The sequence below is a fragment of the Bufo bufo genome, chromosome 2, assembly GCF_905171765.1.
Source record: "Bufo bufo chromosome 2, aBufBuf1.1, whole genome shotgun sequence".
Taxonomy (NCBI): domain Eukaryota; kingdom Metazoa; phylum Chordata; class Amphibia; order Anura; family Bufonidae; genus Bufo; species Bufo bufo.
The window spans coordinates 706,780,962-706,793,974 of record NC_053390.1 but is presented as its reverse complement, the minus strand read 5'-3'; the positions used below and the strand labels follow the sequence as shown (position 1 = coordinate 706,793,974).

The 13,013-nt window shown below is 43.6% G+C and overlaps 1 protein-coding gene and 1 long non-coding RNA gene across 8 annotated transcripts in view; both read left to right on the top strand.

Annotated features, from left to right (window-relative positions):
* Positions 1-13,013, top strand: part of LOC120990160 — a 954,651-nt gene that overhangs the window by 150,353 nt on the left and 791,285 nt on the right. The window lies entirely within an intron of this gene.
* The window catches only part of SORBS2 (sorbin and SH3 domain containing 2), a 247,820-nt gene that overhangs the window by 143,419 nt on the left and 91,388 nt on the right, over positions 1-13,013 (top strand). For all 7 annotated transcript variants that reach the window (XM_040418738.1, XM_040418736.1, XM_040418737.1 and 4 more), the window contains one exon: positions 6,213-6,279. In XM_040418738.1, the coding sequence (XP_040274672.1) occupies positions 6,213-6,279 (67 nt within the window). The remainder of the gene's footprint in view (positions 1-6,212; positions 6,280-13,013) is intronic.

Below are 13,013 nucleotides of genomic sequence, written 5' to 3'. Positions count from 1 at the left end.
TCGCTAGGATATGCTCCCATTGTCTGATAGGTGCGGGTCCCACCTCTGGGACCCGCACCTACAAGGAGGACGGCGCGGGGAGAGCTTTGGCTGGAGGACCCTGGGTCCGTCCACCACCAAGCGCTGCTACCCGCTGCTCCCATACAAGTGAATGAGAGTGCACTGCGCACGTGCGGCCCCTGCTCCTATTCATTTCTATGGGGCAGACAGAAATAACCGAGCCAGTGCTCGACTATTTTCAGCGGCCCTATTGAAATGAATGGAGGATGGCTGCACATGCGCAGTGCGCCCTCCATTCATTTCCCCGCTCCGTTCTCATTGTAGGTGCGGGTCCGACCTCTGGGACCCACACCTATCAGACAATAGGGGCATATCCTAGCGATATTCCCCCATTGTATGTGATGGCAAAACCCCTTTAAATCTACACCAGCTACAAGCTGGAGTAGATTTCTGTCTGGTACATGGACAGCCAGAGGAGGCATTTCATTTGTGATAAGGCCTGCTCCTCATCATAAATTAAATGCCTGCTCCAGCAGCATAGGACCTATCAAGATCGATGTAGCACACACCAATCTTGATAAATCAGGGAATTAGGCCTCTTTCACACGACCGTTGTGTGCACCCGTGGCCGTTGTGCCGTTTTCCGTTTTTTTTCGCGGACCCCATGACTTTCAATGGGTCCGTGGAAAAAACGGAAAATGCACCGTTTTGCAGCCGCATCCGTGATCCGTGTTTCCTGGCCGTGAAAAAAATATGACCTGTCCTATTTTTTTCACGGCCAACGGTTCACGGACCCATTCAAGTCAATGGGTCCGTGAAAGAACACGGATGCACACAAGATTGCATCCGTGTCCGTGATCCGTGGCCGTAGGTTACTTTTTATACAGACGGATCCGAAGATCCGTCTGCATAAAAGCTTTTTCATAGCTGAGTTTTCACTTCGTGAAAACTCAGAACCGACAGTATATTCTAACACAGAAGCGTTCCCATGGTGATGGGGACGCTTCTAGTTAGAATACACTACAAACTGTGTACAAGACTGCCCCCTGCTGCCTGGCAGCACCCGATCTCTTACAGGGGGCCGTGATCAGCACAATTAACCCCTTCAGGTGCGGCACCTGAATGGGTTAATTGTACTATCATATCCCCCTGTAAGAGATCAGGGCTGCCAGGCAGCAGGGGGCAGACCCTCCCCCCCTCCCCAGTTTGAATATCATTGGTGGCCAGTGCGGCCCCCCCCCCCCCCTCTATTGTAATAATAGGTTGGTGGCCAGTGCGGCCCCCCCCTCCCTCTATTGTAATTATTCGTTGGTGGCACAGTGTGCGCCCCCCCCCCCTCCCTCCCTCTATTGTAATAAATCGTTGGTGGCACAGTGTGCGCCCCCCATCGGCCCCTCCTCCCTCTATAGCATTAACAACATTGGTGGCCAGTGTGCGGCCTCCCATCTCCCCCCCCCCCCTTCCCCCATCATTGGTGGCAGCGGAGTTCCGATCGGAGTCCCAGTTTAATTGCTGGGGCTCCGATCGGTAACCATGGCAACCAGGACGCTACTACAGTCCTTGTTGCCATGGTTACTTAGCAATAGTACAATAGTAGAAGATTCATACTTACCTGCTGCTGGCTGCTGCTGCGATGTTCGTGTCCGGCCGGGAGCTCCACCTACTGGTAAGTGACACCGTCTGTGCGGCGCATTGCTAAATGAACTGTCACTTACTAGTAGGAGGAGCTCCCGGCCGGACACGAACATCGCAGCTCCCAGGTAAGTATGAATCTATACTGTACTATTGCTAGTAACCCGCTGCCACCAATGATCGGGGGGGGGGGGGAGATGGGAGGCCGCACACTGGCCACCAATGTTGTTAATGCTATAGAGGGAGGGGGGGCCGATGGGGGGCGCACACTGGCCACCAATGTTGTTAATGCTATAGAGGGAGGGGGGGCCGATGGGGGGCGCACACTGTGCCACCAATGTTGTTAATGCTATAGAGGGAGGGGGGGGGGCCGATGGGGGGCGCACACTGTGCCACCAATGTTGTTAATGCTATAGAGGGAGTGGGGGGGCCGATGGGGGGCGCACACTGTGCCACCAACGATTTATTACAATAGAGGGAGGAAGGGGGGGGGGCGCACACTGTGCCACCAACGATTTATTACAATAGAGGGAGGAAGGGGGGGGCGCACTGGCCACCAATGATATTCAAACTGGGGGGGGGGGGGGGGGGCCTGCCCCCTGCTGCCTGGCAGCCCTGATCTCTTACAGGGGGATATGATAGTACAATTAACCCCTTCAGGTGCGGCACCTGAGGGGTTAATTGTGCTGATCACGGCCCCCTGTAAGAGATCGGATGCTGCTAGGCAGCAGGGGGCAATCATGTACACAGTTTGTAGTATATTCTAACTAGAAGAGTCCCCATCACCATGGGAACGCCTCTGTGTTAGAATATACTGTCGGAAATGAGGTTTCACGATCTAACTCATATCCGACAGTATATTCTAACATAGAGGCGTTCCCATGGTGATGGGGACGCTTCAAGTTAAAATATACCATCGGATTGGAGAAAACTCCGATCCGATGGTATAAAAGGGACTCCAGACTTTACATTGAAAGTCAATAGGGACGGATCCGTTTGAAATGGCACCATATTGTGTCAACGTCAAACGGATCCGTCCCCATTGACTTGCATTGTAGTTCAGGACGGATCCGTTTGGCTCCGCACGGCCAGGCGGACACCAAAACGACTTTTTTTTCATGTCCGAGGATCCTCCAAAAATCAAGGAAGACCCACGGACGAAAAAACGGTCACGGATCACGGAAAAACGGGACCCCGTTTTGCGGACCGTGAAAATATACTGTCGTGTGCAATAAGCCTTACAATGTATGAATTTTCTGCAAGATGTGCTGCACACACCTTCATGTGTATTGTACAGAAATATTCCTGCCACTTGATGGGTGGGTCAACTATGTATTTGACAAGACCGGTATTTCATTATTGCTTTCATCACTTCATCAACTAATAACATTGTAGTATTATGTCATTGTCCTACAACCAAGGCTTCATTTATCCGGCTATGTCATTTATGTAATTACAACTCTTGGCAGCCTAAGCCAGTGCACGTCAGGGTTAAATAATGCATGCAAGTGATGAAAACACACTGATAAATACTGTATATAGACAGGAATTGATAGCTCCACCTTGAAGTATGCGGCAGCTAGGCATTCTAGGCCATGTAGTTCTGAAGAAGTAAATTATTCCATAATAGGGTTTAAGATTCTTTCTGTCATGGCCTGTTAAAAGAGCTTTCCAGGAGTAGAATATTGATGATTCTCAGGAAATTTGGGGGTTTGACACCCTGCACCTCCACCAATCAGCTGAGGGTGTCTCACCAGAGCACTGCAGCCTCTTAAAACAGCTGATCGGTGGGGCTGTTGGGAGTCAAACTCCCACCAATCACCTGGGGATAGTTCATCAGTATTGTCCTCCATTTAAGTGTGCAGTCTTGAATGTAAGGTTAAGGGATTTAACATAAACAGCAACTTTATCATAAAACTGTGACATATACCCGGAATATTTTATACATCTTCTGCTCTTATATACAGGACCAACATGAAATTGTGCAGAACTACTATAGTGGCAGTCAAGGGAAGTGTATGGTAAATGACCATGTCATTTTCAGAGCATCTGGTAAATCCTTTGCTTTCAGAAACTCCAAATACAATAGGTTCAATGTCAAATTCAATCATAGGAGGTGTTGTAAACACCAATAACAAAAATAACACCATACCAGTATATCAAAAATTGTGTCTTTATTAATTTTCCAGTAATTAAGTAGTAAAATCATGATAAATATAAGTAAAAGTAACACACACCCCAACCACACAAAACAAGAGGTTTTATTGTAAGGCTACTTTCACACTAGCATTAATATTTTCCGGTATTAAGTTCCATCATAGGGTCTCAATACCGGAAAAGAAACGCTTTAGTTTTGTCCCTATTCATTGTCAATGGGGACAAAACGTAACTGAACAGAACGGAGAGCTCCAAAATGCATTCCGCAACATGTTGTGGTTTTGCTTTTCGTTCTGGGATGCGGAGCCGGCATGACCCCCAATGCAAGTCAATGGGGACAGATCCGTTTTCTCTGAAACAATCTGACACAATAGAAGACGGATCCGTCTCCCATTGACTTTCAATGGAGTTCATGACGGATCCGGCTTGGCTATGTTACAGATAATACAGACGGATCCGTTCATAATGGATGCAGATGGTTGTATTATCAGTAACGGAAGTGTTTTTCCTGTACCCTGCTGAATCCAGCAAAAATGCTAGTGTGAAAGTAGCCTAAGGGCTGTTTCACATGAGCGGATGTCAGTAATAACAGTTACCCCTGGAAGAAGCTTTTGGAGAAATGGCGTTGGGGCGGATGGGGTCTCCTGCATGGTCGGTATTGCATCATATTACTTAGTTATCTCTCTGGTATATTATCATCACGCTTACTTTTGTATGCTGTGGGGTCTGTGTATTATGTGTAGATGTTTCATCAGTGAAATTAATATTACTGAACTGTTATTACTGATTTACAATGACACCCTTTTGTTTTGAGTTGGTGGATGGGTGTAAGGCTACTTTCACACTTGCGTTCAGAGAGGATCCGTCTGGTGTCTGCACAGACAGATCCTCTCGTATAATGCAGACGTTTGGATCCGTTCAGAACGGATCCGTCTGCATTATAGTTCAGAAAAAATTCTAAGTCTGAAAGTTGTTCAGACGGATCCGTCCAGACTTTACATTGAAAGTCAATGGGGGACGGATCCGTTTGAAAATTGAGCCATATGGTGTCATCTTCAAACGGATCCGTCCCCATTGACTTACATTGTAAGTCTGGACGGATCCGCTTGCCTCCGCACGGCCAGGCGGACACCCAAACGCTGCAAGCTGCGTTCGGGTGTCCGCTTGCTGAGCGGAGCGGAGGCTGAACGCTGCCAGACTGATGCATTCTGAGCGGATCCGCGTCCACTCAGAATGCATTGGTAGCTGGACGGATGCGTTCGGGGGCCGCTTGCGAGAGCCTTCAAACTGAGCTCACAAGCGGACACCCGAACGCTAGTGTGAAAGTAGCCTTACATTTACATATCATGATTTTACTACTTAATCAAATTGAGAAAGATGCCACTTTTAATATAGTGGTGCGGTGTTATTTTTGTTATTGGTGTTTAATCCTTTGCTTTCAGCATAACTTGCTGTACAGTGTGAAATTGAATGTTGCCACATTTCATATTAACATCTCTGTGTAAGGCTACTTTCACACTTGCGTTCGGGCTTCCGCTTGTGAGTTCCGTTTGAAGGCTCTCACAAGCGGCCCCGAACGGATCCGTCCAGCCCCAATGCATTCAGAGTGGACGCGGATCCGCTCAGAATGCCTCAGTCTGTCTTCGCTTGGCCTCCGTTCCGCTCAGCAGGCGGACACCCGAACGCAGCTTGCAGCGTTCGGGTGTCCGCCTGGCCGTGCGGAGGCAAACGGATCCGTCCAGACTTACAATGTAAGTCAATGGGGACGGATCTGTTTGAAGTCGACACAATATGGTGCAATTTTCAAACGGTTCCGTCCCCCATTGACTTTCAATGCAAAGTCTGGACGGATCCGTCTGACTAACTTTCACACTTAGATTTTTTTGTGAAATATAATGCAGACGGATCCGTTCTGAACGGATACCATAGTTTGCATTATAGGAGCGGATCCGTCTGTGCAGACACCAGATGGATCCGCTCCGAACGCAAGTGTGAAAGTAGCCTAAACCCTTTACTTGCTGAATGTTTTAGTCCAAACTATCAGCCACAGAATGCTTCTTCCACTGTCCGTGCTCCCAGGCAAGGAATGTTTGATAAATTAGATAACACAATGCAGAGAGGAAATGTGGCTGCTATTGTGGTACAACAGGTTGGATTAGTTCTTCTTGTATTGTACTGTGGAAAGATTTCAGGCTGCCATTAACAAGATCATCCAGATCAAGAATTCATCTCGCAGGAGGCAGAGAGTGAAGTAATTGTAGACATGGATTTTCAAATAGATAATTCACAGTCAGTATCTAGTGATCTGGTAGCCCTTCTGAACAAATTGGTAATTTTGTGTATTTTAATCCTTTTGGATGATCTCTTGATAATATTTTGGCGTCTATAGATAATGTACTTCTGTTTCTTCTTTTTATTACTAGACTGTTGACAGACCAAAAGACTGGTACAAGACAATGTTCAAGCAGATTCATATGGTCCACAAGCCAGGTATGTGAACGTTCTTTGTATCGTGCATTGATTATTTGGTGGACACACGATGTACTGTTTCCAACTTAAATGGGGCTGTGTCATCTCAGACATTGGTGGTATTGTTAGTACAGTTAGGTCTATATATATTTGGACAGAGAGAACATTTTTCTAATTTTTGTTCTGTACATTATCACAATAGATTTTGAACAAAACAATTCAGATGCAGTTGAAGTTCAGACTTTCAGCTTTAATTCAGTGGGTTGATCAAAATGATTGCATAAAAATGTGAGGAACTAAAGCATTTTTTTAAACTCAATCCCTTCATTTCAGGGGCTCAAAAGTAATTGGACAAATTAAATAATTGTAAATAAAATGTTAATTTCTAATACTTGGTTGAAAACCCTTTGTTGGCAATGACTGTCTGAAGTCTTGAACTCATGGACATCACCAGACGCTGTGTTTCCTCCTTTTTAATACTCTGCCAGATCTTTACTGCAGCAGTTTTCAGTTGCTGTTTGATTGTGGGCCTTTCTGTCTGAAGTTTAGTCTTTAACAAGTGAAATGCTCTATTGGGTTCAGATCAGGTGACTGACTCGGCCATTCAAGAATATTCCACTTCTTTGCTTTAATAAACTCCTGGGTTGCTTTGGCTTTATGTTTTGGGTCATTGTCCATCTGTATAATGAAACGCTGACCAATCAGTTTGGCTGCATCTGGCTGGATTTGAACAGACAGTATGTCTCTAAAAACCCCAGAATCCACCCGGCTGCTTCTGTCCCGTGTCACATCATCAATAAACACTAGGGACCCAGTGCCACTGGCAGCCATGCATGCCCATGCCATCACACTGCCTCTGCCGTGTTTTACAGATGATGTGGTATGCTTTGGATCATGAGCTGTACCATGCCTTCGCCATACTTTTTTTCTTTCCATCATTCTGGTAGAGGTTGATCTTGGTTTCATCTGTCCAAAGAATGTTATTGCAGAAGTGTGCTGGTTTTTTAAAGATATTTTTTAAGATAAAGTCCAATCCTTCTTATTCTCGAGGCTTATGAGTGGCTTGCACCGTGCAGTGAACCCTCTGTATTTACTTTCATGCAGTCTTCTCTTTATGGTAGATTTGGATATTGATACGCCTATATCCTGGATAGTGTTGTTCACTATGTTGGCTGTTGTGAAGGGTTTCTCTTCACCATGGTAATTATTCTGCGATCATCCACCACTGTTGTCTTCCGTGGGCATCCAGGTCTTTTTGCATTGTTGAGGTCACCAGTGTTTTCTTTCTTTCTCAGGATGTACCAAACTAGATTTTTACACTCCTAATAGTGTAGCATATTCTCGGATGGATTTTTTCTGCTTTCGCAGATGAAGGATGGCTTGTTTCACCTGCATGGAGAGCTCCTTTGACTGCATGTTTACTTCTCAGCAAAATCTTCAAAATACAAGCACCATACCTCAAATCAACACCAGGCCTTTTATGTGCTTAATTGCGAATGAAATAATGAAGGAATTGCCCACACCTGCCCATAAAACAGCCTTTGAGTCAATTGTCCAATTACTTTTGGTCCCTTTAAAAACAGGGTGCCACATGTAAAGGAGCTGAAACTCCTAAAACCTTCATCCAATTTTAATGTGGATACCCTCAAATGAAATCTAAAAGTCTGGACTTTATGTCCATGTCCATTATATAACTATAACTTGAATATGTTTTAGTAAACAGGTAAAAAAAACTAAATTTGTGTCAGTGTCCAAATATACAGTGGTCCCTCAAGTTACACTATTAATTGGTTCCAGGACAACCATTGTATGTTGAAACCATTGTAATTCGAGTAATCGGTTCCAAAGCCCCAAAATGGCATTCAAAATAAGAGAAAATGAAGATTTAAGAAAAATAAGCAGATAACAACTAAGACAGATAAAACTAGTCCTTACATATAACATTCAGGACTAGCTGCTAACTAGCAACTAATCCAGCTATTTTACCAAAGAAGAGGCCTTGATTGGTTGGATCTGAGTCTGAGGCATTGTATGTTGAGTCTAGTTTGAACTTACGATGGGCCAGAAAAGACCATTGTATGTTGAAAATATTGTATCCTGAGGCCATTGTATCTTGAGGGATCACTGTATATGGACCTTACTGTGTATGCCACATATTTGTCAAATGGGTGCAGTTCCCACTTCCCATCTACAAAATGGGGCCCCCAAAGTGAAAGAGAATGTACCGCACATGTGTGGTGTGCTCTCCATTCACTTTGGTGGGAGTTCTGATAATAACCGAGCAAGCAAATGAAGAGTACACAGCTCTTCATTCACCTCTATGAAGCTGTCGGAGATAGCCGAGCCAGTGCTCTGCTATTTTCAGAACTGCCATAGAAGTCAAAGGAGGGTGGCCATGCTTGTGTGTGCCCTCTGCTTAACTTCAAAAAGGGTGGAGGGGTTTCTGGAGATAGGAGCGGGTCCCAGAAGTGAGACCTGCACGTATCTGACATCCTAGCGATATGCCACCAATGTCTCAGCTGAGACAAGCCCTTCAAAGGAGAATTCCACCTGAAACTTATCAGATTCTGCATAGAGTCTATACAAACTCATTCCTTTCTAATACACTATTTAAAATACAATATTTAAAATAGTGTTTTTTTCTAGAAAAAGGTCAGTTTCCTTATGTCTGTCCTAAAATCTATTTCTTGGCTAGAAAAGACTGACAGTGAAATGTCTGATCAGTAGTGTAAAGCAAATGTATCACCTACATGTTAAGGCGCATTTACATGTGCCAACTAAGCAGACAATTATTGGGAAGGAACTGTTCCTTCCCGATAACTGCCTGCTCGTCAGTGGAGGTAAAGAGCTGCATTTACATGCACCAATCACCCGCATTGTATGGAGACGAGAGATGGCTGCTGCTAGTCCTCGTCATACAGATTGATTGTTTCTGGGCAGCATACTACTGTTTATATATCGCAATTCGCCCAGAAACAATTATTTCACTGAAGAACGAGAGTTCTGCTTGTTAAGGGCTCGTTCACATGACCGTGTAAAGCGCGTGCCCGTGCTGTGGACCACAAATTGGAGTAGTGCTTCCGTAGTGTTCCGTTCCGTGCTTCCGTTCCGCATCTCCAGATTTGCGGACCCAATGAAGTAAATGGGTCCGCATCCGTGATGCGGAATGCACACGGAATGGTGCCTGTGTATTGCAAATCCGCAAATGCTGTCGGCAATACGGCAACAGGCAGCACTAATAGTGTGATCTGCAGAACCTTTACACGGGCCAATTATCGTGAACAAGGGTTTGTACTAATGTTCGTTCCCAATACTCGGCCCGACAATTGCCCAGTGTAAATCCCCCATAATTAATTAAAACCAGATAGATAGTGAAACATACTCCATTTATTATTTTCTGAGTATATTTTTAATTCTAATTTCTGTACATGATTATGTACTGTATATATATATATACAGTACAGACCAAAAGTTTGGACACACCTTCTCATTCAAAGAGTTTTCTTTATTTTCATGACTATGAAGGCATCAAAACTATGAATTAACACATGTGGAATTATATACATAACAAACAAGTGTGAAACAACTGAAAATATGTCATATTCTAGGTTCTTCAAAGTAGCCACCTTTTGCTTTGATTACTGCTTTGCACACTCTTGGCATTCTCTTGATGAGCTTCAAGAGGTAGTCCCCTGAAATGGTCTTCCAACAGTCTTGAAGGAGTTCCCAGAGATGCTTAGCACTTGTTGGCCCTTTTGCCTTCACTCTGCGGTTCAGCTCATCCCAAACCATCTCGATTGCGTTCAGGTCCGGTGACTGTGGAGGTCAGGTCATCTGGCGCAGCACCCCATCACTCTCCTTCATGGTCAAATAGCCCTTACTTTCAAAGTTTTCCCAATTTTTCGGCTGACTGACTGACCTTCATTTCTTAAAGTAATGATGGCCACTCGTTTTTCTTTACCTAGCTGCTTTTTTCTTGTCATAATACAAATTTACAAATTCTAACAGTCTATTCAGTAGGACTATCAGCTGTGTATCCACCTGACTTCTCCTCAACGCAACTGATGGTCCCAACCCCATTTATAAGGCAAGAAATCCCACTTATTAAACCTGACAGGGCACACCTGTGAAGTGAAAACCATTTCAGGGGACTACCTCTTGAAGCTCATCAAGAGTGTGCAAAGCAGTAATCAAAGCAAAAGGTGGCTACTTTGAAGAACCTAAAATATGACATATTTTCAGTTGTTTCACACTTGTTTGTTATGTATATAATTCCACATGTGTTAATTCATAGTTTTGCTGCCTTCAGTGTGAATCTACAATTTTCATAGTCATGAAAATAAAGAAAACTCTTTGAATGAGAAGGTGTGTCCAAACTTTTGGTCTGTACTGTATATACATATATATATATATATATATATATATATATATATATATACAAATATAACCCTGACTACAGTTTGTAGTGACAGTCAGTGAAAGAAAATGCCTGTTCTGATGGAAACCTTCTCCATCTGTCATAAGTTTATCAGATCTTCCTCTATAGTCATAGTCATTATTCCTCCAATGTGTAAGGCTGTGCTCACATCATGTTTTAGTCCTATGACCATTTGTCACATCGCGTATATATGTTAACCCTTTCAGCCCCGGAGGGTTTTTCGTTTTTGCGTTTTCATTTTTCACTCTCTGCTTTTCTGGTGCCATAACTTTTTTTTCTTCCCATTTACATAGCAGTATAAGGGCTTGTTTTTTTGCAGGACAAGTTTCACTTTCTAATTCCACCATTTAATATTGCATACAATGTAGTGGGGAGCTGGATTTTTTTTCAAATGGGGTGAAACTGAAAAAAACAAAACACAATTCTGCAACGGTTTTATGGGCTTTGTTTTTACAATGTACCCTATATAGTAAAACTGACCTGTTACTTTCATTCTCCAGGTCAGTACAATTGCGATGATACCACATATGTATAGTATTTTAATACTGAAAAAATATAAACACTGTGAAAAAAATGTTTTTGTTTATTTCATCGCCATAATCTACCCCCTATAATTTTTTTGTAGTTATATGTATGGAGCCATGTGAGGGCTCATTATTTGCAGAGCAATCTGTACTTTTCATTGATACCATTCTGTGGTGTGTAAGACTTTTTGATTAGTTTTTATTTAATTTTTAGTGGGAAGCGATAAAAAAATTGAGAATCAGCCATTTTTACATTTTTTTTCTGTTTCGCCGTTTGCTGTATGGGAAAAATATTTTTGTATTTTAATAGTACAGGCATTTTCGCATTCGGCGATACCCATGATGTGGGTTTTTTGTTTATATTTTTTATTTACATTCCGGGGAAAGGGGGGTGATTTGAAGTTATAGATTTTTAATTTTTTTTCTTTAAAGCATTTTTTACACTATGTTATAGCTCCCATATCATTAGACTGCTTCTCTCATACACTCCAATACATTAGCATTGGAGTGTATGACAATTACTATGCATTCCTATGCAGCCCTGTGGAATTGTACTGTACTGAAAGTTATCTTATTGTTGAAAATACTCATCTTGTCACTTGTACAAATTTTTTGGGTCTGACCCAGTGTTCAAAAGATTAACCAGTTTTCTTCTTTGCTGATAATTGTTCTTGGTTTTTATGTACGTTGATACAACTTTTCTAAACCTATTGCTTTGGATTCTCTATATCATCCATTCTTAGGCCTCATCTGGATTTTTTGCGTATCTCGCGGACCTATTCAGTTCAATAGGGCCTCAAAAAATGCAGACAGCACACAAGATGTCATCCGTATGCTGTCCACATCCGTGTGGCCATTCTGCAAATGATAGAACATGTTCTATTCTTATCCATTTTGCAGACAAGACTAGGCATTTCTACAAAGACATTACGGCATGCACACAGCCGGTATCCATATTTTGCAAATCTGCAGTTTGCGGAACACAAAACACATATAGTCGTGTGCATGTAGCCTTATATGTTTGTCTGGGTTACAACTAGTAAATCAGTTGAGTCTCAAGGGCTCATGCACACAAACGTATTTTTTGTCTGTGTCCATTCTGGTTTTTTGGCGGCCCTATGCGGAACCATTCATTTCAATGTGGACGCCAAAAAATTGGAAATGACTCAGTGTGCATTCCGTATCCATTTGTCCGCAAGTCCTTTCCGCAAAAAAATAGAGCATGTTCTATTCTTGTCCGTTTGTGGACAAGGACAGGCATTGTTACAATTGATTACATACGTCACACGGATGTAATCAATTTTTTTGTGGATCCGTGTTTTGCGGACCGCAAAATACATACGTTCGTGTGCATAAGCCCTAAGGCCTTATGTACACAGCCGTTGCCCGGCCATGCCCGTATTGCGGCCCACAAACAGCGGGTCTGCAATATATGGGCACTAGCTGTGTGCTCACAGTACCATGAATGTGGACCCATTCACTTGAACAGGTCCACCATCCGGAAGGAGCGGTGCGGAACGGAGAAGCACGGAACACCACGGAAGTGCTTCTATGGGGTTTCTCTCTGTGCCACATAAACATGTTCTATTTTTTTGCCGTGTGTGGACGGATCATAGACCCATTCAAAATAATGGGTCGGCATCCGTCTGCAGCAGCCGCACGGATGGTGTTCGCGCATTGGGGACCGTAAATTGTGGTCCCCGATGCACAGAACAGCCGCACACGTGCGCATGAGGCCTACAGCAATTCACCCACCATCAGCATACATATCTGCTAAACATTTTACTCATTGC